The sequence below is a fragment of the Prenolepis imparis genome, unplaced genomic scaffold, assembly GCF_030444845.1.
Source record: "Prenolepis imparis isolate NDT839.2.m4 unplaced genomic scaffold, iyPreImpa1.0 SCAF_1, whole genome shotgun sequence".
Taxonomy (NCBI): Eukaryota; Metazoa; Arthropoda; class Insecta; order Hymenoptera; family Formicidae; genus Prenolepis; species Prenolepis imparis.
Window position 1 is genome coordinate 21,486,154 of NW_028141159.1, and position 26,269 is coordinate 21,512,422.

The 26,269-nt window shown below is 34.3% G+C and overlaps 2 protein-coding genes across 3 annotated transcripts in view; one reads left to right on the forward strand and one right to left on the reverse strand.

Moving 5' to 3' along the window:
* LOC145944442 (uncharacterized) overlaps positions 1-26,269 on the reverse strand; it is a 50,986-nt gene that overhangs the window by 5,056 nt on the left and 19,661 nt on the right. Inside the window, exon 2 of the mRNA XM_083052803.1 lies at positions 8,292-8,580. Within this exon, the coding sequence (XP_082908929.1) occupies positions 8,292-8,580 (289 nt within the window). The remainder of the gene's footprint in view (positions 1-8,291; positions 8,581-26,269) is intronic.
* Positions 20,346-26,269, forward strand: part of Brat (tripartite motif-containing protein brain tumor) — a 114,311-nt gene continuing 108,387 nt past the window's right edge. For both annotated transcript variants that reach the window (XM_083037534.1, XM_083037517.1), the window contains exon 1: positions 20,346-20,481. The gene's annotated coding sequence lies outside the window, so the exon portion shown is untranslated. The remainder of the gene's footprint in view (positions 20,482-26,269) is intronic.

Genomic DNA, 26,269 nt, shown 5'->3' on the forward strand with positions numbered 1-26,269 from the left:
AAATCTGGCTTTTGAAATATCCGCGTAAAAGATCATACATTTTAATACCAGGGTACAAAGGTTTTGCACATGATTTCGCTCGTATTCCTCTTTTTATAGACTCTGTTTAATTTCCTTACTTATTCAATTCTTTCACATTTTCATACAATTCTTTGATCAAAAAAGATATTTATATCATTCTCCATATTATCAGCAATATATTTTAATTTCATTTCTATCATATTTTTGTAATTTATTAATTTTACGATATTAACGATTCGCGTTTATATTAAAAAAACATTAAAAAGTAAAAAGAGATATCTCTCTCTTTTTTGTTCTTTTATAATATATTAATATTATTTCCAGAATTAAAAGTAATAAGGCAACATATATTTTTTAATTTCTCTTTTTTTCTCTATCAGATAACATTTTAACAGATTTTTTTCTAAATCTGTTTCTCTTAACGTAAAATTATAACACATAATTCTCTTATAACTTTTTAATCAATCATTTTTAGATGTATAAAATGATTCATTAAAAAGACAAGAGAGACTTTTTTTTAGCTACTCTATTTCCTCAATATATATATTAAAAGTTCTATAACCCGTTTTATGAACACTGTATAAATTCATAATCTGTTACATAATGTATTAGAATTTCAATATAAAATTAATTTTCTGTATAGAAAGCAGCTCAAGCGTTTATGGAAGAAAATGCATGCATAATTCGTAAGAGTTAAAGGATTCTATTACTGCTATGAGCATTACGAATTCTCTCGACAGCTCGGATCACTTACTGCATGGTGAACTCATTGCGGAAAATTGCATTTCTGTCTGTGATAAATCGTCAAGACCCGCCGTCGGTTTCGCCAAAGAGCCAAAGAGAGACGGCAAATTCGATGTTTCACTCCGACCAACTCTGATGACATTCTTATTACGTCCAGATTAAGACTCTTCCAGAGACAAGTTTTTTAATGTGTTGTATCTTTTAATAACGTTGTATCATATCCGAAGGATTAAACGTGATCCGCGCTTCAGAAGTAATCCCGGAGCGAAATTTCACTTTACAAACTTTGAAGGGATCGTTTATCAATTTTTTAAACACTTTCAACAAATTTTTATTAAAATCTTTCGAAATAATATACGCGATTTCACGTATATTAATTAAGCAATTTCATATATTTCATAATATATGTGACGCTAATGGATATGTCGATGAAACTCCTTTTAGTATATTATTAGTATGTGCATATGCGTATATACGTATATATGTATATATTATATATACCTATAAATTTAAACATTTAATATTTGCACGTAGCAATCTGCCGTCGTATAATATCAAAAATGCTATATTGCGTGATATATTCTATATTTCGTGATATTCTACATTTTCGAAGCACTTCTCCTCTTTACTAAATCCTCTGCATAAGTATATGAGTATAGTTGTAAAAATACATGATGGTATAAATATATCAAAATGAATTTAAGATGAGTAGATTTCCGAAGAGAGAGAGAGAAAGAGAGAGAGAGATATCTCATATAAAAATTTGATAAATTTATCCTAACATAAAACATATAATCAGCGATGAAAATTAAAATATATAATATTAGTTTTGAATATGTTTGATTAACAAAAATATATATTCAAAATAATATTATATAATTTTAATGGCCATAATAAAAGACGATCTCTTTACCATTTTCCTTATAAAATTTCTCTTCTTAAAATTCTTCTTATAAAATTTTGTGCGCGTTTCTCTTTACAATTACGTAGAAATGGATTTTTTTTTTTATTATTAAACAAGATTGCTGCAAACATGTTTTAATCAACTGTCAAATTTATTTGTAAAATGTTGTAAAATATGTGATATATATAATTTAATATATCTCGAAAAATCTTGCACACATAAAGAGACTTTAATTTTACGTAAGATATATTATCAGACGTGATCACTAATTTATGAGAAGTTATTATTCTGATAGATTTTTTTGGTTTGTGCATATCGTCAGAATTCCTGATTTCAACCACGTATCGTGCGAGCAACAAGTCGCGAGGAATAGCTCTTACCAAATTCTGCGAGACGTTCTATCATCATGTCGTCGAATAGCTTCCAAACGCGATGCATTTCCCACGATTTTCCTTACACTCCCCTTTCATACCACATCGAATCTTACCGGGCACGACCGATGCGAGCACCGAAGAGAGAATCTTACTTTTCCTTTCAAAACCAACTCCATCAGTCTCCGTAGGGAGCTAAATCCATTAGACATTCGTCTTCTCTTTTTTCCGAGATAGATGAGATATAGTACGGGTAAGTACGATGAAAAAGCCGATGCGGAAAGGGAAGGCAAGATTCATCGCGAATAACAGGATGAAAGAGCTCAAATTAGAGTATCGAAAGCCGCGTGTACGTTTTCTCCAATTTTTTTTATCGCAATTTTGAAAAATTTAAGAGATATATTTTCTCCGCGCACTCGCTATCTGATACGTTAACAGTTTAAGGATGTAAAATCGTCAGATGAAAAAATCCTCATTCTCTTCGTTCCTTCAATTAATTGCTCATTATACGGGCTAAATGACAGGTGGAATTGCCCCCGCAAGACCGACGTTAATTACAGGTCGTACGTATCATAAGGGATCGTAATATATTGTAGGTCGGGGGACGAAGCAAGCGAGAGGGCAACGAACTTTACTAATACAAGACAAAAGCGGACTTTAAAATCAGTTTTTTATACCGCGATTGCTTAGGAAATTAGATCTTTTTTATATTTTTCTTTTTTATATTTTTATATTTTCGACATTTCGTTTTGATCGAATAAAATATAAAATAAGGTATCCTTTAGTGTTATAATAAATTTAATAATAATTTCTCAATCATCTCCTAGCCGCTCCAAATCTCGTGTACAAAGTTTCACGAAGTTGCTACAAGAGAGCGTACAATGTACAACAGTTGCTACTCGCTGCAATCGTTAGCCTGTTAGTAAGATTCCAGAACTAACTCGGCAACAACTTGTGCGCTTCCACGCTGTCTCGTGTTCTTTAGAGAACATATTTTCCACATGCTTTTCGATATTATCGTATGTATTTTTTAGTCTTAATTTAATAGTTAAAATTAAAATATTCTTGTAAACATTTTTTTTTTAATTTGTGTTATTTCTTTTTAAAAAATGTTACGATATACTTATAAAATTTATTTCTTTTTTATCAAATAAACTCTTTCCTATTATATCAAAGAATCTAACTTTTCACAATAGACTAAAAATTTTACAAACAAAATCTGATTTTCTGTAAAGTATCCGGTAATAATCACCCCACCCTTCATGTGCAGGTAGAGCGGGTCAAACCGAGTAGGAAAGTCCTGAACAGTTTTGTGATCTTTGCAATAATTAATGAGAAATTAATTAAAAAGGTCGGCCAACCCGCGCGAGCACAAGTGGCGAGAAGAGACAGCGCAATGTTATGCGGTTACTTGGCGTGTGATGAAGCGTTGGGATTAATAATCAAGTTTAATTATACTGTGTATTACGCTTAGCAACCGTGTAACAATGAGATGTCTCTTCTCGCCCCGCGCTTATATTCACGCGGATTGGCCAATCTTTTTTAATTAATTTCCCCTTAATTATTCCGAAGATCGCAAAACGGACTTTCCTACTACTTGATTTAATTAGCTCTATCTACACATGAGAAATGCGGCAATTATAATTATCGGACATGAATTATAAAAAATTGTATCATCGTCAAATATTGTAGTATTTTAATATTATGACACAACCATGGTGATTATTAATAGCTATATTTCATAATATGTTTTGCGAATTTTGCAACACAAGAATCAATTACCGGATGAAAAGATGATCGATCTGCGTGAGAAACCTCGTAATAACGAATGGCGGGAATATAGCAATCGAGGGAATCGACACACAGAAGCAGGAACGATTAGGGTGTTTCAAGGACTCGAACAGAGGGGGGTATTTGTCACGGTTGTTCGGCTCTGTGAAATTGTACTCGTGTTGCACGCTTCCTTCTACGGTCTCTTCACACAGGCCTGCGAATGACAGCTCGTTACGAGAATTTTCGGGGAAACATGAGCGTTGGGTTTGTGTGTTTGCCGCCTAAACAATTTCTTTCATACGCAAGGTTCGTCGTCTAAATCAGTCCTAAGAAAACACATCCTTTTTTACCGTAAAAACATTTCCTTTTTTTCTTTTGGAAAAACAGACCTGTGCCGTACGTAAAGTGCTTACTAATGATCCGAGAGAGGTATTCTGAACAAAAGCGGCATAAAAACATAATTCAGTTTCCTTGGCGATTTCTCAAATAAGATAATCAAATAATGTATGTGAGAGAGATTTGAGAGACTACAATTTTTATACGTATATTATAAATAAAGAAATAAAAAAACTATATATTATTCTAAAGAATCACAATCAAATTCACGCATCACGTGATATTATAAAATATATGTATATGTATATTATTAAAAGAGAAAGTCTATATATGTATAGGTATATAAAAAATAATATTATTTTTAAAATTATGATAGTAATATGTTATAGTTATAGTTATGATAACGACATATCTCGTAAATTGATAATCTACGTTATAAATTATAATAGCGTATAACTATAATTTTCTTGTATATTCTTGTAAGAATCGATAATAAAATAATAACATAATTAAGTGCAATGATATAAGCAAACACGTATTGTTCACGCAAAACAAACTGTTGTAAATTGAAATTCAATATACATATACCGATTGCAAACGAGGTATTTTCAAATAATTTCCGCTATTCGTAATCTGATATTCCATCTTGCAATATAGTTTCGTTGCACAAATAAAGAGGTTTTCTTCATTTAATTAGAGACATCTGGAAACTTGATTCGTGTCAGTAACGTCATGAATTTTTTTCTCAAACGTAACACAAATTTTATTTCAAATCCTAAATAATCTCTATTAGCGCCTTTTGTTTTCCTCCATTATAATTATACAGGCATATTCTGATGAACAGTTTCTATCAAATTCACCAACGTATACATGCTGTACGAGTTTTTGCGAGCAAAACATGATTATCGCAGACGATGAACATCGATTACAAGTAAAAATAGAAATCCGCTACGCAACGATCATATTTACCAAATAACTCTAGTAAAAAGAGAAATTACAATGCAACAGCAATATATTCAATTATATAAGAAGCATTTCAAATTTCAATTTATTATTATATAAAAATTAACAATTAATTACATCGCTCAATACAACATCAATGTTATTCGAATTTATACGTTTTACGAATCAGCACACATAAATGAATTTTTAAACATTTCTTACAACTTTGACCGTATAAAACATTTACAATATAATTAAAAAATGAAACAAACAAGCAGTCGATAGAAGAAAGTCGATAAAGTCAGTTTGTTAGTTCTTTATTTTTCCGAACAAATCGCGAATTGGAAATTAGTATACTGCGCAAAACAAGATCGATCCAAGATATTTCTCGACAACTGGCGTCTCATGAAAGAGGGGCCCACCCCTACAACGATAGTAAACGCCGCATCCTCTCGAGTTTGTTTCCACCCCTCGTTTGCCCCCAGGAGCCCTTGGCCTCGCTAAAGCTCCTGCCACCTGCTAACCCCTGGCTCGCCTGCGACACGTCAATATTCGCCATCCACCCTCCGAAAACCAGCCCCACCACCATCGCCATTATCCGCGAGACCAAAGGGGCGCAGGCGCTCTAGAGAGACCAGACTGCATGGAGCTAAACTAACGCCGGAGAACAAAGCGCTCTCAGATACACTCGTACGAATGTCATGCACTCGATAAAGACCGGTAGTCTCATTTAGGGATCATCATTTACAAGATGGATAACGAAACGTGAATCTCGTTACCGGATAATCTACATTTGTATCCTGCCTCGTTTCACGACTAGGAGATTGCATTATACAATATATTAGGCAAATAGAATGTATTAGATCGAGGGTGAAAATTGATATCTTAATGGAAAACTACCGATAGTTTATAACTTGTTTGCACAAACTGGCGAAGTTCTATGCAATTCAATGAAGTACGCTATTAAGGCGAGGGGTGAGAAGAGAAGATATTCCTACATAAAATTATGTTTGTTAAAATATATATCTACGTAAACAGTGAAGAGTCTCGTCATAATATATTACTCCATAATTTTAACGCTTGAGGATAATTTAATTTACAATCCTCTGTAACTTCTCAACGAATGATTACGAAACGTAAATCGGATACAGAAATGTAAACTAGTCCAGAGAGAAAAACAATCGCGCTGGAATAAACAGGGAGAATAATAGTGCATTAATTTTCGCTCTAAATCCATAATGATTCGTATTAACACATAGATGCGTCCATGTGTCAAGCACGATAATACAAAAGTCAATAAGCGGGAGATATAATCGAATGCGGAGGAAGCGCTGTCTGTAATCAAATTACAAGACCAAATGCAGCATTTGTATGCATTAGTATCGAACTTTGGCGAGTTTGGCTACCGAGGCCGTGAGTTCGATTAAAACTCAGTTCATAATTCACGAAGAGGATGGAACTTAAGGGTACTCTACGCGTGCTTTAAATAAACATTATAAATGCGGAATATATATATATATATAGAGAGAGAGAGAGAGAACGATGGCATGTAATATTACGCGTAATCTCTCATAATATTGCACGTCAAGGTTGGTATCGAGTGAGAAATTATCTTAAAAGTGACAAGGTCCTATTGATTTCATCGATTTAATATCGCGTCACCATCTCTATGGTTATTTTGAACAACTCCGAATAATGTCATCTGTCAAAACAATTTTCAGGGACAATCATTAGAGCGATTTTCAGGAATAATTTGACACCAAAGCGATTAGATTTATTATCGCTCGAGGACGGATGATAACATTCATCGAGACTGGGCTGTCTCGTCCTTTTTCATTGCACTTGAAATGCGATATTCTTAACATAAGAAATAATAGAATACATGCGATACAAAATTTATTGAATATCTTTAAAGAAGTTCTTGAAAAAGAATTTTATTTAAATACTTAGAAGCAACCTATTTTCTTCTTGTCAGTAAGATCACATAAGATGTCATTTTTGCAAGTTGTTTACGCGTAATTTAGAAGAACCTAAATGTGTCCGAATAAATAATAGAAATTGCAGCAATCTACCCGAATAATATTACGATGAAACAAATTCGCGAGATTTTTGTTTCGCGAAAAAATTACTTGGTGATTCAGCGCATCAGTTATTTCCCATTTTACTGTGCAAGGAAATTCTGCAATTTTTTCGGCAAGACGCCAAAGATACCGGTCGCGTACCGGTTATTAATTAAAATTATTTTCGCAGCCCATAAATATTGTGTACCATGAACAATAAATTAAGAAAATCACCTATTAAGGAAGGCCGTGCGCTCTATTTACCGACCCGTCGAGGTCGGGCAATTATTTATGTTCAAACAGAATTAGCGTCGGGAAAATGAGTCGACTAGTGTCGGCGGAAATTCTTTCTCGGAAATGCGACTCCAGCTGATTCCAACTAAGCTATTGTTGCAATGCTTTCGAAACAAGCGACCAAAATAAATGGTAGAATCGGTATTTTCTAAGCTTCGAGACTCCCTGTAGCGCGTAGTCGAAGAAACGGTTCATTTTTCACACTAGACAAAAATTCCCCGAAACTATTACAAATCAGTATTAGTCGCTTCAAAAAAATGTTAAACTCAATCTATCTAAGAGTATATCTTTTAAGAATTAGAGTGTTTTACAATTAAAAACTTTCAATTCCAGCTGCAAAAGAGAATAAATATATCTTCAGTTTCAGTTTATCAATGTAATGAATCGTACAATGAAAAAAAATATATATAGTATTTAATATATATATAAATATATATTTTTATATATTCTTCTCTTCAAGATCGTCTTCGTAGAAATTGATAAAATTCATCATACGATTTACATATTGATAAACTAAAATTGAAGATATATTTATCCTCTCTTATAGCTGAAACTGAGATTATTTTATTGTAAAACAGTCTAATTTAATTAAATATTAAAAATTACCGTCACTCTCAACAACGACGATGTCATTTGGGGAAATGAGACAGGGTAAGGATGACAGAAGCTACGGGACACGCGACACTCGAGAATGAATTCGACCAGCGTCGCGCTTGTTTAACGGTGATTTCACGTAGAATGGATCGAAGAAATCCCCGAAGTGAAATCCTCGTTCACACGAGGAGTAAATATCGCGAGGACGTACGAACCTGCGCCCAGGTTCGGCTCACCTCATCGCACCCTCACCTCCGCACCGCCATTGCTAACCCCCCTCCCTACGGGGTTCCGCATCCCCGCCTCGCATCCGTCGCCTCGTCGACTGCTTCGTCGACTGGCGTCAGCGCCGTCAACGTCGTCGTCGTCGGCGTTGTCGTCGTCGTCGTCGTCGTCGTCGTGGTGTCCTCGTCGACCCAAGTGTCCCGGCGACTGAGACTCCGAAGAGTGAAGTCGCGCCGCATCCGCGATATTCTGTTCCGCGCGCCCCGCTCGGTAAACCGGAAGTGCGAAGGAGCTCGGGCAGTTTTGTGTTGTTGTTCTTTTATTGTTAACGAGTGTTTTTTCACTTTGTAGCGATAAGCGTTATCGAAGATCTATAATAGCGACTACTTGACGAGCTAGAGAGATTCCCGATCCGGTCACGGTGATTTACATTCTTGTGTCACGTGGCGAATGTGACGAAAAACTCATCGTCGCATGGCTGATCCAAGGTAAGAGGCATATTTATATTTGTCCGAGATTTATATAACGCATTTTCCTCTCTATTTGTTTGCTAATTTATTTTAAATTTAATTTAAATTTATTTTAAATTTAATTTTACATCTGATAACAATCTTGTTATCATGTAATTTTTATCAACTAGGAAAGGAAAGGAGATTTATATAAGATCGATATTTTAAAATATAGTAATATACATATTAGAATTTTCAAATTCATCAAAACATCTTTGAATGTCAGCTTTAGTTGGTTAATAAATTTTTTTAACGAAAATTTCTAGAAAAATTTGAACAAAATTTTAATTTATAAATTTAAATATTTATAAAATTCCTAATTTGTACGGTTAACTTATAATTACATAAACCGTTGCGATATGCATCACATATACTAATATATGTATATTTGCAATGTCATAAATTATATGTATATGTTGTCATGAATTATATTTTACGTGACAATTCATAAAAATTAGATGCCTTTATCCGAATGCGATCCTAGGAAAACGTGTAACATCACTAAAATACCATAAAATACTGTGAAGGATCGGTTCCGAAGTAAATAATTCATTATGGAAAGTTCCGACCTCTCTTTTAAGAACGAAGAATAATTTATAGTTTTTGGAAACTGGCTCTCATTCGAAACTGTTAGTAAATATTACATTCTCTGTTTTCTTACCCACATATCTTTCTATCCCCGATATACTTCTCTCTGCCTGACCCCTCATCTTTGCGGGTATCGCGTCGTCGTGTAACCAGATGCACTTCGGTCGAGCTATTAATATGAGAACCCTATTTCGGTCTGTGGTGTGTTTACAAGCTCGAGCTTGCCCTGTGCGAGAGAAGCGGAAGTACGGCGGATTCGCTTCTGCATACGACACGTTGGAAAGTCACGTTTAACCAAGTGAACGACTATCCGTCGTAATTTCCCTGAATTAATTAGATCGCGTTCGCGCTGTCGACGAGCGGGAACTACGAAGTCGCGCATAGAATGCACACTAATCAACGTGTTGCTCAAAGAGAGTTGCTTAAAAAAGGACGCAAAGAAAAAATGCAGTTTTAATAAATGCAAAGATATATATAATTTCGCGAAATTTTTATTTTTAACTCACGAAAGAGAGAAAGAGAGAGAGATTCAAAGAAAATTAGAAATAAATTCGACGATGTATCTGAGAGTATATTTAATATTCTCGTTTCGCAATAAAACGTTTTAATTCCTAAAATATATCGTAACATCGTTGACAGAGAAATATTTTTCGCGCCGTCTTACAGATCTATTTTCGGGAATTTTGTTCTCATAAACGCAGTAATCAATATAGGGTTTTTCTTATTTTATTTGTTATATATTGGAGTATATGTTACACAAAAATTATTAAGTTTCATAAGAAATTGTAACTTTGTGTGCACCAATAGTGAACGTACATGGTCCTAGTGTCTACATGATTTTGCACTGTAGATTAGTTCGATCTAAAAAATAAAAATATTTTCTTGTAGAGAATAAACGTTATAGTTACGATCTAATGGGGGGAATTGTTTAATTTATAAAAATTCACGAAATTAGACACCTTGAAAGAAAAAGGTTTTTGCTTCAAAATTTGTCCACTCTTTTTGTTATAAAAAAAAAATAATAAGATCAAAAATAAAAAAAAAGTCCTCGATAGATCGTAACTATAACACTTTTTCACAAGAAAATAATTTTATTTTTCAGATCGAAGTAACTTACAGTGCAAAATCATGCAGACACTGCATGCTCATCACTGGTGCACACTTGTCATAAAAATTATACAATTTTTTATGAAACTTAATAATTATATACTCAAATATATAACGAAGAAAATAAAAAAAATTGTATAGATTATTGCGTTATTTATTGAGAAAAAAATTCCCGAAAATAGGCCATTTTTTGCCAGCGACAAAGGTAGTATATTATGTAACCCTTTAAAATATTTAAAAAAAAACATTATACGGAACATTGATAGAGAGACGAATGCAAAGTCGAAGCAAATCGTTTCGTACGTTTTCTCGCGAGGACGATGAATCTGACCATCAGTTCCTTTTCTCCTTGCGTTTCCCTCTATATATATATCTACGCTCGCGACCCAGAGATGCCGAGTAAGTAAGTGGTTGCGCAATGTACAACGGAGGAGAAAGTCGGCCTTACGAAGACTATAGGAGTTCTGTTCGTGCGAGCGCGCGCTGGTTCTGTAACCACGATCGCCCAGCGTTACACAAAGCGCAGATTTCCATCGTACAACACTTTCGACGGATAAAACGTTCGCTCGCGCGCGGACGCGACCGCGTTATCTCGCCTGCTTATCTCTACCGTCGAGTGCTCTGAAAATACGCGATCCGGTACTTTGACGAACACTTTGTTGATTTTCCTCTGTGGAGAACTGCAAGTTTCGATTGTTAAAATAGCAGGTTCATTTCTGCACTCCAGTTTCGAATGAGAGATACTTTGCGCGCGAATCGCGCCGAAAAACTATACCTTGTTATGCTAATTTTTTTTACGCGAAAAACACACCAGCGAGAGAAAAATTTCACTGTTTCCGTTTTAAAGATTTGATTCGTATTGCAATGTATGTAAATTTACAGTTAAATGAGAGAAAGAGAAAGAGAGAGAAGAGAATTAAATTCGAATTTTTTTCAAACCACATAGGTATATACGATATAGTAAAATTGAAATGTTTCTTTCAAACTAAAAATTATTTAAAAAATTTAATCCTAGCATCGCGTGATCGAATGTCGAAATGTACACCAAGATAATAAATTAATGGTGCGATAATATTGATTATTTAAGATGCCCGCGAGCGTTTAATCAAAACTTTCTCAGGGCGTTTTCCTGAGAAATGTTAATAAAAAGGAGAAGAACATGCTTATTTGTTAAAACGAGAACATCGACAGGGCGCTTTTGATTCAAAAGACAAAGCTCGCTTTGTCTTGACGTAATCGCGCGCGCTGCACCAATCCCCGATATGGATGACGTGGAGTTGCAAGGAGACGGTTGCGCTTTTCCCACGAAAGTACACAGCCAAGCCTGCCTTCTTACTGTCAGATACTTTCGCGGCCGTAACGATCCTCTCGCAAAAGAAGTCTTTAGCTCGAGAGCCGGATAGCTCGTTAATATATAATCGCGCAAAAGAATAAACTGGAAGGCCGTAAGAAGTAAATTTTCCAGCATATTGTGTTCCGCGATCTAAGAACGGTATTATCTTATATAATACGAGTTTTATATATATGTATATATATTATAGACACAGATATACATTAAAATTGTAAGAAATTATATTATTACTTCGAGGAAAAAATTTGACGAGATAATAAAATTTTTTAAACGCATTTTTTTTACGTTATTAAATGTACAATTTTTCGATTTGTTAATATCGAGCTTATCGCGCCTCGTCAGAATTTACGGTTGTAATATCTCTACCGTATTCATCGTCATTCAACGTCTTTGTAATAAAAGCGTTTCCGGAATTGCGTCGAAAGAATCTTGATTTACGATTTAAAGTCATAAGTTTCCGAGGATAAATTTCAGGACGTTTTTATGCAGGATGTCGCGCGTTTTCCGTCGAATGCAGATTTCTTAATAAATTCGCAGCCGATTTTTTTTTCAACAAAAATTATATAAATAGATGCCATTCTCTTTAAAGAGAACATCTCATCCCTCCCTCAACAAGGGAGGAAACGAATTCGAACTAAGACTCTTCTAAGGTCCACGTGAAATTAATCAAATTGCCCATCTTAAACTTTAATATAATCGCGATCGAATCGTATTATATATTTAGTTTCCGCGAATATATTAGATTCCTGTAATTTCAATATGCAATTTAATTTGCTAATACACCCGGGAGCGATCCGGGTGCCTTTGTCTCAGCAATGTCTACCGGGACGAGACTTGTAATGACGGTATTCTAGCGTGTATATATAAGAGAGACAGGTAAAAATTACATTTTCTCATGAAAGTCGGATGAATCATATGACCGCGGCGCAATTCCTCGAGTCTTCTCTTCCTCGAGGTTACGCTCCTGGCCCTGCCGATTACAGAGCGGCGTAATAAGATTTCGCCGTGTGTTTCTCGCCCGCTCGTACCGCAAACTCGAGAGAGTCCCTCGAGAAAGGAGAGTCCGCCCGCTCCGTAATTGCGCTCTCGATGAGTCGCTAATCCGCTGTCGACCTCGCGGCTGAAATTGTTTCAACAGGCGAGCTTATCGCGGTCGGAGAGAGACGGGATGTTTAATCAGAATCGAATCGACGATTTCGAAAGCGCGTTAAGTCGCAAATATTAATCCACAGAAGAGGGCGAACTTTAGTTTTTACTTTTTACTCCGCTTAGAAATATAATTCATTTCGCCCGTGCTTTTCTCTCCCCTTTGTGTATTTCAAAATTATTGAGCGTAACAAACATGCTCCCTCTGTAGAAATTGCTTGCGACGCTATAATAAGAAGATATTTTCATCATCCCGATGAAAAGGGATACACTTGAGAATAATTGCAAGAATATTGTACGGTTTCTACGAGGAGATTCTCTTCGAGATCCACATACTTTCACTCTTTACGCGAATCAGAATCTCTCTCACGATAGGTAGGTGGTACTTTCCGTAAATCCGCGAGTCTCATGAGAACCCGACAGGGGCTTCCTCTTCGAGTTCTCGAAACGAAAAGGCTAGATGCACCCGTAATCTTGACGGCGATTATCAATTTTCAAGACCATTGACTTTCGCGATTTAACGGATCCGGCAGCTTTAGTAGCTTCTGTTTTATGAAAGGGGACTAGAAGCAGAGGAGAGGCTAGACTATTCTACGGTATCGTTCATTCGGGAAGTAGCGTCTCTCGTCGAGGAAGATACGCGATAAGGCGCCGACGACGACGTAAAAGTGCTATCTCTACGAAACGCGACACCTCGTCGATATCTATGTACGCGTAATAGGTGTCGATGCGTTCCACGGAAGGTGAGATCTCCATTCCCTCCTCCTTCGTCTCTCTCTCTTTCTCTTCTGTATATGTATCTTCTCCTCTTTCAACTTTCGATCGCATTCTATTTTATGCGTCGACGAATCTAGGTTATCGCTTAGGCGACCATATATCAGCCGCGGACCTATATCGGTTTCTGCACCTGAGAGAGACTTTGAAATGCTGCGGTAATGATATCAATCTTCAATAAAATTTCAAATTTTCGGGAAAGCTCGTTATGCTCGTTATATTTTTGACATGTTTAATTTTTAGTCGAATTTTAAGTCGAACACGGCAGAATAAATATATTATTAATAATAGTTTTAGACGATTTTCTTAATCAAGTTCACCCCGAGTAATGAACGAGGAAGATGTGTACCGAAAAAAGTTTGGAAATCTCTCACGACGTGAAGACGGAACGGAGAAAAATTCAACGAAAGATTTCACTCACAGCGGGAATGTCTTTTCGCTCTTTACCTTTTCAGATAGTTTTTGTTAGAATCGCTGTAGACGCTTTTTGTACTTCACATCATCTTGCCAGACGCTTATTCATCTCTGTCATTCGACTGACGTGGGTACATTCGAGGAAATTTGGTGCACTGACAGTTCGTTACTTCACTTATGAACTTCCAACATTCTATTTCCATGATAAAACACGTGAAAAACTGTTCAAACTATGTTAACTCGTGAAGAATCGTCAGTAATAAAATTAAATTTTCTTTTTGTTAAATAATTCGAAGAGATATTGTCATTTAAAAAAATATACATGTCAGTTGCAACCAAATTTATCAACTAAGTGAATTGACAATTCTGTTTTCATTATGTTAAGTAAAGGAAATTCGATTAATTTTGCGAATCAAGGTAAAAAGTATTTTCAAGACACTATTCTATGTATTACAAGTAATTTTCTAATTTTAGATATATATTCGTTGCATTTTTTTTCTTTTAATTATTTGGTACTTTTTTTAGATAATAAACAGAACTCAATTATAATAGAAAAAAAAGGTATCCCTCATCTAACTTAATAAATTTTGTTTAAACACAATGATTCAAGTCTCGTGGAAATGATATTAAATTGATATTTCTACACACTCATTTTTTAAGTCAAATTATTCGATTCACCCGACATAAAGTTCATTTACAATGGATCTTTGGAATAGCAATGGTTGGCCGCAGCATGTTGAAGCGGCACGAAATGCGCGGCGCGAAGGCATAAGGAAACTTGAATTAATAAAGCAAAGAGCATGAGAGAGAGAGAGAGAAAGACAGAGAGAAGCAGAGAGGCAGTGGCCGTTCATGTATTTATAGATCGTCTTGCAAGTAAGCAACTTTGGTTGCGTTCAATTACGCTTCTTCCGTGCACCGATATGCCCATTTTGGCCCAATCTCCGTTCTACATTAACTCGATCGTTCGACGGCTCAATTTAAATCGCTAGCGCGGTTATCGACCTGAAGAAAAGGGTATAAGATCGCGCAAATACGCGAACAAACAAATTTGTTTGTAATATCTCAAAAAAGACAATGGTTTATAAAAGAGACTTAGGTGATACCTGAGAGATACGGGTTTAAATTATTGTACGACTTTATGGATAATACTACAATATACTTTATATTATTTCATTAACATAATTAATTGTATATTATTCGTGTATATTGTTAGTCGAAATGTAAATCTCGAATAAATTAATGATGATTAGCGAACTTGTCACAAAAAATTTTCATTTAATCGAATTGTCTACGATTTTTTTCGACTCATTCTATAGTCGAAATGCAACGCACTTAATGCACCCGGCTTGTGATAGACTACCGTTGGTAGAACGGTAGACTACTTGTACACCGAGTAGCCGAAGTTTAAACTATCCGCTCTTTAGAATCTCAAGTATCCAACCGAGTGTTCAGCCAAGAGCCTGAAGTGAGTATGTACTCGAAAGCGGCCAGAAACGCAGAAAGGAAAAACTTTGTTTTATATGCCCTGGGCTTGTTGTAATTCAAAGTTCGTTTCCACGTAGATTCTTTTTCTCCGTCGAGTTTCAACTTACAAAAAGAATCTGTTAACGCGTTATAAGGTATCCAACAATATAAATGGAGAGCAACTCACTTTGTCCCGTTCGTCATTTTCTTTCCGTTGCTCGTTTCTCGTGAAAGATCGGCGAGGACGAAAGCTCAGAGAGAATCACGAGAGAAAGCTCGAAAGCTAAATCTATTACGAAAGAGCTTTCTAACCGAGTGTATGATTAATGTCTGGTAAACTTAACTAACCGCTTCACCATCGCTGATGTGTATACATTACGCAGCATCAATGTAACACTAGAAATTTGCCATTCATTGCTCTTAATAACGGTACCGTTGAGACGAAACGGTGCGCTATATTTCACGGAATATATAAAAAAATTAATAAGAATTTTTTTGAACATGTGTGTTTGCTTCATATATTCAAAAAATTAAATTACAAAAATTCCTAAAGATACTGACCAGTTTTTCCTCTAAATAAGCTATTTTTTAATTTTAATTAGTTTGAATAAAAAATCAACTTTTTAACAGTTTTAATTGTTCATAAGTTTTGATTAAATTAGAATTTCTTTAAACTTTGATCGAACAAACCATAATTTATTTTTGAGCAGATTAAAACAATGATAACAAATGGACCAGTGAAGTTTCCGGAAAAAAACATACATAAAAGTGAAAAAATATGATTTTATAGGAAAGCGTTACAAAGATTTTTATACCATATTCTTATATGTTAAACATATTTTTATGCATTTAAACATATTTAAACAAGATATAGCTTAAAGTATCTGCTTCTTTTTTTAAAACATAAAAAATATTTTAATTATTTTCAAGCACACCAATTCTTTTAAGTAAGTTAATTTAATAAAAACGGCTTGCGATAACAATAATAATTATTATTATTATAAATAATAGAAGGAAAAATATTAAGATTAATTCCTTGTAACTAAAAAAAAATATATTTTTGTTATATATAGAAACATTTTATAACATTAAAATATTTAATCTCTTTTTATATTTATTTTAGTATTTAGTCTTTTTCTTTAAATATATTTCTTTCTTAGATATATTCAGGAGATATAAATTACGACTAATTTATTAATTTATTAAACTAACATTATTTTACAAGTTGAGAATTAAATGTATAGCTGTGCAATTTCTTTGTGTGTATTTAAGGATATGTTTAAAAAACGACACCACATTTCTGCGTATTTAAAGAGGTGTTTCAAAATTCTTCTAATATTCATGAGAGAGAGAGAGACTGTCTCTAAAATTAAATTACCCTCCCGCGGAGTTTCATCAAAACCTCAGGCTGACATGGAGGTTTCTAACGCGACAATAGAACTAGCGGCCCATGCGAGTCATGCGAGGCGGGTAACATGATATAGTAACCGTGATAAATTCACGATTTAATGATAACGACAAATGGCTATTTACATCACGATAGAAGCCAATTAACTTTGCGGAGCACCGACCGGACCTGAGCAAACTGTCATCGTCCTGTAAGGGGCAGCGACATTTAACGCGAAGCGTTGATTAATTAATTTCATAAAGGTTGCACTCGAGATTTCCTTCATCCTGCCACGAGAGATGTCGCAATGTCCTTAATTCTTATCTACCAACTATCTGACGAGATTTTACGAAGTGTAATTCTAAATATTCCCGTTCTGAATGACGCAATTAATTCTCTTTTGTAACAAACAAAATTTTAATTGCAATTTATACCACCGTATTATTTATTATGTATGCGAACCGATATGAAGTATAATAAAAAATCGAAACATTAAAATTTCATTTTTTTCACGCGAGAAAAAGTCGCGTCATTCACGGCTAGAGTTTCTAAAAATGGTGAGTTTCCAAGAATGGAACTCGGTGAAGGCGCAGTATTCTTGCACTCCGCCGTGATTACTCTCGCGAACTGTGGCATTTAATCTTCGCGGGTAATCGAAGAAGCTTGTAAAAGCAAATCGCATTCGAGGCCTTACTTGTTGGATACATTGCTTGACGATTGATGGCTGCGCGCAAACAAGCCGCGAAGGGAAAGAAAATAGCGAACAGACATTGACCCTCTCTCTAGAAAAGATTTTTATCCTTGGAAACTCATACTTCTTAACATGATCGTTAAATGTCCATTAAGATCTAATGCATTCTCAACATTCAACTATTTTTAATCTGATTTTCTCCTCTTATTTTTCCCTCTTTATGTGTTACGCGAAAAAAAAATATACTATATATCAATTTATTGAAATTTAAAAAATTTTTTAAAGCAGAGATGTTCAAAAGATAATTTTATAGTAGAAAGTATATGATATTGACGTTGTAACTCTAACAATATAAGAAAACAGTGGTCTGCACAGCTGGATGCCAATATGGAGCTCCTTCAGAAATAAACCTACGGGTTATCGTGTCGTGAAATGAGAAATGCAATTAGAGAAAAGTAACTGCGAAGAGAGAAGCCGTAAGAATGAAAGACGACGTAGAAGCCTGCGCCGGGGTCAAAGGGAGAAGATGGCAAGACGATTTTTCAGAGAGCCTTCGCGCGAGAAAAGCTTCCCTCCAGCCACATGAAATGTAGAACTTCTTTTATCGGAAACGTTGTTTCGCTATAGACGCTAATGATGTTTATCGAATCCGTTTGCGCGGAAACATTATGATTTATGATACAGATAAACTAGATATAACTCGACCAAATCATTTTATATATAAAAATTTATAAATTTTATTTTATTTATATCTTTCATGTTGGAGTATCTTTGAGATTATCGGAAGCAGATGATTTTGATGGAGAATAATTGTTTAATTTTTTACTCGATTATTATATATATTGTGTCACATATCCTATATTATACATATACATATATCAGGATACGTGATTATTTTACTTACCTTTATGCGATAACAATATATATATATATATATATATATATATATATATATATATATATATATATATATATATATACATATATCTAAAATACTTTATTTCTCCTAAATTACATATTCAATAATAATTATAAATTATAGTGCATAAAAGATGATTGTTATCATGTAACAATATTATCCGCTAATCATTTGCATCCGAGGCATTCGCAAACCTTTTGTCTAAATGCAATAATTGAATTAACTCATCAGTCTGCTCCCGTCAAACTCATCACGCGAGTACAAAATCGCTGCTGTCGCGTCGCGACGCGCAGAATCCCGGATGTATCTGCGATATGTATCTGCGAGAAAGCTGCACACGAAATTGCATTATGTCGTCCGGGAGACCGTATTCAACTTTCGGTCCCTCGAGGGCGTAAGAGAATCGCTCCGGAGAAAGACAGTGACGTTATCAATTTAATATCCAATTACATGCGCCGCGTCTACGCCGCATTATCGACCAATTATTATTTTGAACAGCGTTGAAATAAAAATTAAGCAAAGAATAAAGCATTACGTGATATAAAGAATATCAATTAATAAATTCTGCGCGTTAATACTTCCTGTTATTATATTAGATAAAATCTCTTGTTATTCATTCAAAAATAGAAAATATAATATATATAGAAAAACAAGAAACAAATCCATTAAGTCTATTAAAATATCTATAACAGTTAATTTAACATAAAATAAATAATTTAAAATAAAATTATTTATATGTATACATATATGCGAAATATATCTTTTGTTTTCCGCCGTGCTTTGAAGTTTATTTCGAAAACAGAGTACGTTAATTATAAACATAAATCTTTTACGTGTTACATATCATACACTATAATTTACACTATTATTATTGAATATGTAATTTAAGAGAAATAAAATATCTGAGGGAAATATGTATATTGTTATCGCATAAAAGTAAATAAAATAATCACACATCCTGATATATACGAGCATAATACAAGATATGTGGCATAATATAATAATCGAGTAAAAAAGTAAATTAATTTGTGAAAAATTGTTTATTATCTATCATCCCTGTTGTGTCGACAAACAATTCGAGAATAACGCAGATGCTGTTTTCTTACTTTATTAACGATGTTGCAGCTATGTCTAACCGCAACGTGCAAGTATTGTACAAACGAGATGCATACTGCAAACACTATGCACACTATGCATGCGTTTAGCATCCCACTAGATGCAAACACCTTGTTGGTGATAAGTAGGCAATAATAAATACACAATTACTCGGATTATATGCGAGTTTACACAATTTGTGCTCTTAATGATCGCCCTAAATAAAAGAGCTCATTTCCAAAATGGACCTTATTGCTATAATTTGTTTCTTCGATCAGTTTTACTTATTAAAAAAAAATATTTATTTTAATTGTCGTTGAATATAAAATATTTGATGTTTTAAATTATCAATCTCAATCTGATTATACTTTTTTTTATGATGTTTATTGACGTTTGATTCTTTTTATTTTTAATTTATGACATTTGGCGAATGTTGCGTCGTAGAAGGCGCGTTATCAATCGGGAAATGTGTCATTCGCACTTTGTTTCTTTTTCTCGCTCTTCTCGCGGTTGCACGCAGATACGTCGGCTATCTTATCCGGAATGATATGTAAATTCGCCTGAACGCAAGACTGAGACGCGAAGTGCGAGTCCCGTTTGCATCGTAAACACATTGTCCAGGTATAGCGCAGGTGGACAGTGCACGTGCGTCTCCGGAGATGATGTCATTACTAGTGCTTACTCTACCAGTGATCTTTCCATGTTTAGTTTTCTTTTTTTCAATAACGACGTGCACGTCGAACGGATAGTCTCGTGTCAACATCAATCCGTGAGTATAATAACGGTGATCATTTATTGTCTAATCGAATATTGCATTTACTGCTCATCTCGCCTGAGGTGCATCGTGTATTTTCAATTCGCGCTCGAAGCTAATTAAAGGAAATTATTTACGATAATATCCCACCTTCTCAATTTGCTTAAGTTCACGAGTTCCGAGGATTATGATTTAATTAAGGTAAAGAGATTTACATAACTTCTGATTCGCATTGGAGATTCTCTGTATAAAAATTTGAGAAATTTTAAATTTCACGTAACAAATTTACTATATCGCAGTTTAATTTAATGTTCGGTGAATGTTATCTTTTGACTTTATAATGCACAGTGATAAATGTCAGAGAAAAAGCGAATCTCGAATTAATCGTAAAAGTCAACACGATATAGAACTTGTTTCGAAAATAAAACTCTCCAGAGTAGAACTTTCAAAATAGACATATTTAGAACATTGCATATGTGTCTCTATGTGTGTGTGTTGTATATTTTGCATCATAATCCACATGATGGATCGACGCATTGCTCGTGTAAATTTTGCATATCGCACGTTAGAAAGCAAAGGTTGTAAATCCGTAAAAAAAAAAAGAAAAAACGCTGAAAAATGTACTGGGAACAATATACGAATCATATCGAATACGCGAACGGAATTGCGATTTATACTACTTCGCTGCAGAAATAGGCTCGACAAATCTCGTGTATTCTTCGCGATCGTATATCATCGACGCTATCAAAAATCCATCGCGATTTTACGGACATGACGGATTCCGCCAGACAGACACGCACGTACAGACGCGTATGGAGGTGTGCATAATTTTTTTTCTTTTTTTTTTGTTCGCTCCCGTAAGCACAAAAGCGCGTTGCAACCGATTGATCCATTCTGCGGCTACACCCATTTCGCGTCCACGACACGAAATTCATCGTCGCGTCGCTCCGGACGCACGTCCGAATGACGAGTCCATGGAATCCCTATTGGGATTCCGAGCTGGACCGATCGACCACGCGTTTCCGGAAAGGGGAACGTTCCATTCCATGTTCCTCGAAAGTGTGTGTGAGATCGATCCAGCAAGGCCGAATCGTCGAGTATCGATTGTCAAATTTTCGCAATATCGATAAGCATTTTTATACGCGTCGAAATATACAGTGTGTATCTAAATAAATGCGAAAAATTTTAAGAGATAATTCTTTGTCGAAAATTAAGGGGGGTTTCTTACATAAACATATACTCTTACATCCCTCCCTGAGGAATTAAAAATTAAATAGGGATTGTTAGTTTCATCCCCTTATAACGATACAGGAAGATCAAAAAATATTAATAAATATCTTTTTTATTAGTAGAAAATATCCACCAAGTTTCATTGTTTTAATTTGTCTGAAATTTGAGAAAAAAAATTAATTTTTACTTCCCTTTTTAGAAAAGTGTAAATCCTCAGGAAGGGATATAAGAGTATATGTTTATATAAGAAACCCCCCTTAATTTTCGACAAAGAATTATCTCCTAAAATTTTTCGCACTTATTTAGATACACCCTGTATATAAAATATGAAATATCTCGCGGAGAATGTGTTCGATATGAGCGTTCGATGCCGGAATGGTCACATACTTCTGATGCGCGCGCGCGCACGTATCGACGCCGGCGTGTCGCGTTGCCTCGCCTCGCCTCGCGGCCAGGGTCAACCACTTGTAGAATCCTGGCAAGCGTCTATGCGGCTCGTAACACTCGACCGGATACCGTGCCAAAAATTTCACGCGATTACGGCCTTTGTCCCACCGTCAATGACCCTTTAAAGCTCACGCTCTCGTTATGCTTGGCATTACATCGGCGATCTTATCTGGCAGCCGCCACAAATCTGTCATTAAATCCGCGTTAGCCCGCTTGTTGTATTAAATATCTATCGACCGACGAAGCTTATCTGTCTCGTATCACATTAGGAACTCTATATAATAATCGTTCTAGATGAATTCTAGGAAAAATTCATTTGCTCCACCTGTTATTCATTTCTGCCATTGTCTAATTAAAGCGATAAAATGCCTATCAAAGACTTTTGTGAGCTCTAGCATGAAAGAAATTTATTCACGAAATTCACATTATTTACGCCGGGTTGCGATAATTGGCGGAACTCGTCACTGAATCGCCTCGATATCCCGAGGTTACTCTACTAATCGCAGAAATAGACATGTCTTAGACTAGTCTTTCGGAGCACGTACGTTTCGTCGTGCGTAATGTACGTGCGTGGCGTGTGGCGACTCTAATACATAATGCGTGTATGCATCTCGCACGGTGACATACACGCAAGCCTAAACAACGCGAGCACCGCATTGCGGAAATTCCAGGACCGCATATATTACTAACGTTAATTCATTTCCTTTATACGTATTCGACCATGCATGCATTTACACGCTTGCAAAGTCTCTCGTGAACTTTACCGCCGCGGCCTTTCAACCGCGGATTCTTTGTTGCAATTAAAATCGTGTTATTAACATGAAACTTTGCGCAAAAAATATTTCTTCAAATGTCAGAAAAAAATATGAGTTAAAAAATTGAAAAATATTATATAAGATAATATTATATAAAAAAAGATATTTAAACAAATATTTAAAATATTTGAAACCTTTTAAATATCCTCAAACTTTATTCTTTAATTTAAAACGTACGATCGATAAAAAATTAATCGTATTCTTTCCATATTATTAACACGAAATTTTGCGTAAAATATTTCTTCAAATGTCAGAAAAAAATGTGTTAAAAAATTGAAAAATATTTCCTTTTCTAAAAAGATATGTAAAGTCGATACTTACTTGCATATATAGAAGTTTATTGTTGTCGCTTTTCCACGATGCTCATTAGCTGTCAAGATTCGCGTTGTGCGTTATATTCGTAGCATCGAGAGGCTGTCATCACAAAGGTTAGCAGTTTGAAAATTTGTTCAAAATAAAATAAAATAAAATAATAATATCAGTTTTAAATAATATGTTGTAAAAAATACTTTAAACTCAATTAATATTTTTGACAGTTATCAGCTGATAACTATCAAAAATATTAATCGAGTTTAAAGTATTATAACATATTATTTAAAGTATTATAACATATTATTTTATTTTATTTTATTTTGAACAAACTGTTTAACTACTAACCCTCGCGATGACAGTCTCTCGATGCTACGAATATAAGACACAACGCGAATCAAAACAATCAATCAGCATCACGGAAAAGATGCAACAATACTTGCGAGAATCGACTTATAATTAATAGGTCTTTTTTAGAAAGGAATGTTATAATATTTTAAATTCGATTAATATTTTTGACAATTATCAGCTGATTTTTGTCAAAAAATATTATCGCAAATAAGATATTATAACATATTTAAAATATATTAATAGTTTAATATTTTCAACATATTTTGTATATATGTATGTATATAATAATATACACCCCCATTATATAGCACTATTAAAATGTTATAAATAAACAATTTCTCACTCACCGATACGTGCAATAGCTGAGTTGTAGTACAGCACACATTGATCTGAAAACAAAATATTCAAATTATGTATATACATATGTATGTGTGTGTGTCGAATATCTCATAACAGCTTTAAAAAAAATGCAGTTTAGAAAAAATGTTTTTATTTTGCATACCTCACAGATGCCCCGATGTCGCCCGATACCTCCCTGGGCCTCCTCCTCCTCTCTTGGTCCTTCGTAGCACTCACGACACTCGCGAAAATACGAATAATTATTTGGCCGAAACTTTACACGGCACTCCCAACGCGCGAAACTTTACACGGCACTCCCGACACGACGCGTGAATCGCACTGTGTATCGCACACAATGCTACCTGTAACAAATAAAATACATACATATTAGAATAATCTCATTATTTCGCATTATAACATACACAATATAAATATGTAAACTAAAATTAACGATAAATATATCCACGGATCGCAACACATTCGCGCGCGCGACAACAGATTAAATTGGGTTATGTTGGCAAGAAATTTTGCATCGAATTTTTCGCGAAATATGCGTTTCGGACAATCACGCCTACATATTAATGTTGAAATTATGATATGCGATTGATAATTATTAAAATGCAAAGGTTAGAAATCGTTTCTAACGATTATGCTTACTAATTAATCAGAGCGGGACGCAGCTCCAACTGCCTGATACTCGCGGCGTTTCGGTAATGGCCGCTATTCTACAAACATCGGCAACTTCACTCTAATAGCGCGCGCGCGATACTATATACATGACTTAATATTAATAATTAATTAAAACTCGAAGGAGATTCGTTCAAAAAGATATAGCTTTAGAAAGGAAAAATATTAATCGAGAATAAGGTATTATAACATTATTTACAACATATTACTATTTTATAACTTTTACCATATTATTATTTTAAAATTTAATTAGCAAATTATAACATACACAATATAAATATAAGTAGGTAAGCTAAAATATTTAATTAGCAAATTTTATTAATATTTTTTGACAGAAAAATCAGCTGATTAAGAGACATTGAGAGAGAGAATGTCTCTTTCTCCGCAATAATATTTTCTCTCTCGTATTCATAAAAATGTTTTCGAGATGTCTTGTGTATTTGAAGCTTGATTATTGTAAAAAATAATTAATTTGTTATATAATTAATTTGTTGTATAATAATTAATTTGGATAATTTGTCAGTGTATCTACCGAGCAATCACGTCTGATTAATGTCTTATATTACTACTGAAAAAAAATTAATTGAAGCTCTACATGACATATATGATTAAAGCGTCAGCTGATTAAAGTGTTAATTTACTAATTAATTTTTAAAATAATGTTATAAAAATTAAAATAATATAATATGTATTAAATAATAGGTTATATAATACTTTAAACTCGATTAATATTTTTGACAGTTATCAGCTGATTTCTGTCAAAAAATATTAATCGAGAATAAGATATGATAACGTATTATTTACAACATATTAATTTTAATTTTTTAACATGTTATTATTTTTAAATTTAATTAGCAAATTAATGCTTTAATCAGCTAATTTCTGTGAAAAAATATTAATTGACTTTAAACAAACTTTATATTATTTTTAAAACACATTTTTAAATATAAAACGATATAAAACGGCGCGCGTGTATCGCGCGCTTGTGTTGTTCTAGTATATAAAAAAAGATATTTAAATATTTTTATTTAAATATTTAAAATATTTAAAATCTTTTAAATATCCTCAAACTTTAAAATATACGATCGATAAAAAATTAATCGTATTCTTTCCATATTTTAACACGAAATTTTGCGTAAAATATTTCTTTTGCGTAAAAAATTCTTTTATCGAGAACGTACGTTTTAAAGAATAAAATTTGAATATATTTTAAATATCTTCAAATTTTATTCTTTAAAACGTACGTTCTCGATAAAAAATTAACTTCTTTCCGTATACGAATAGCAATGCGTATATCAATCTCGCTACAAAAAATTAAAGTATTGTTACATCAACGATCAGCGATATTCTTTAAACGTTAGGTTTTTCGCACTTTCATCAGGATGCAATTAATCCTATCTCCTATAGATTACGATCGCGTAATTGGACGACATGTGAAGATTTTGTTCGCGAGCAATGAACCGCGCCGGTATAATTAGCCGCGTGCAAGTCACGTGGATGGACCGTTTTATAATCGCGGATATAATAGGGTTCAATTTCGAGATCCGTTGGAGAATTTTTATGCGCGAGTGAACGACAGACATCTCTCCTTCCTTCGATAGGATAATCCGGCACGATAAGTCCTG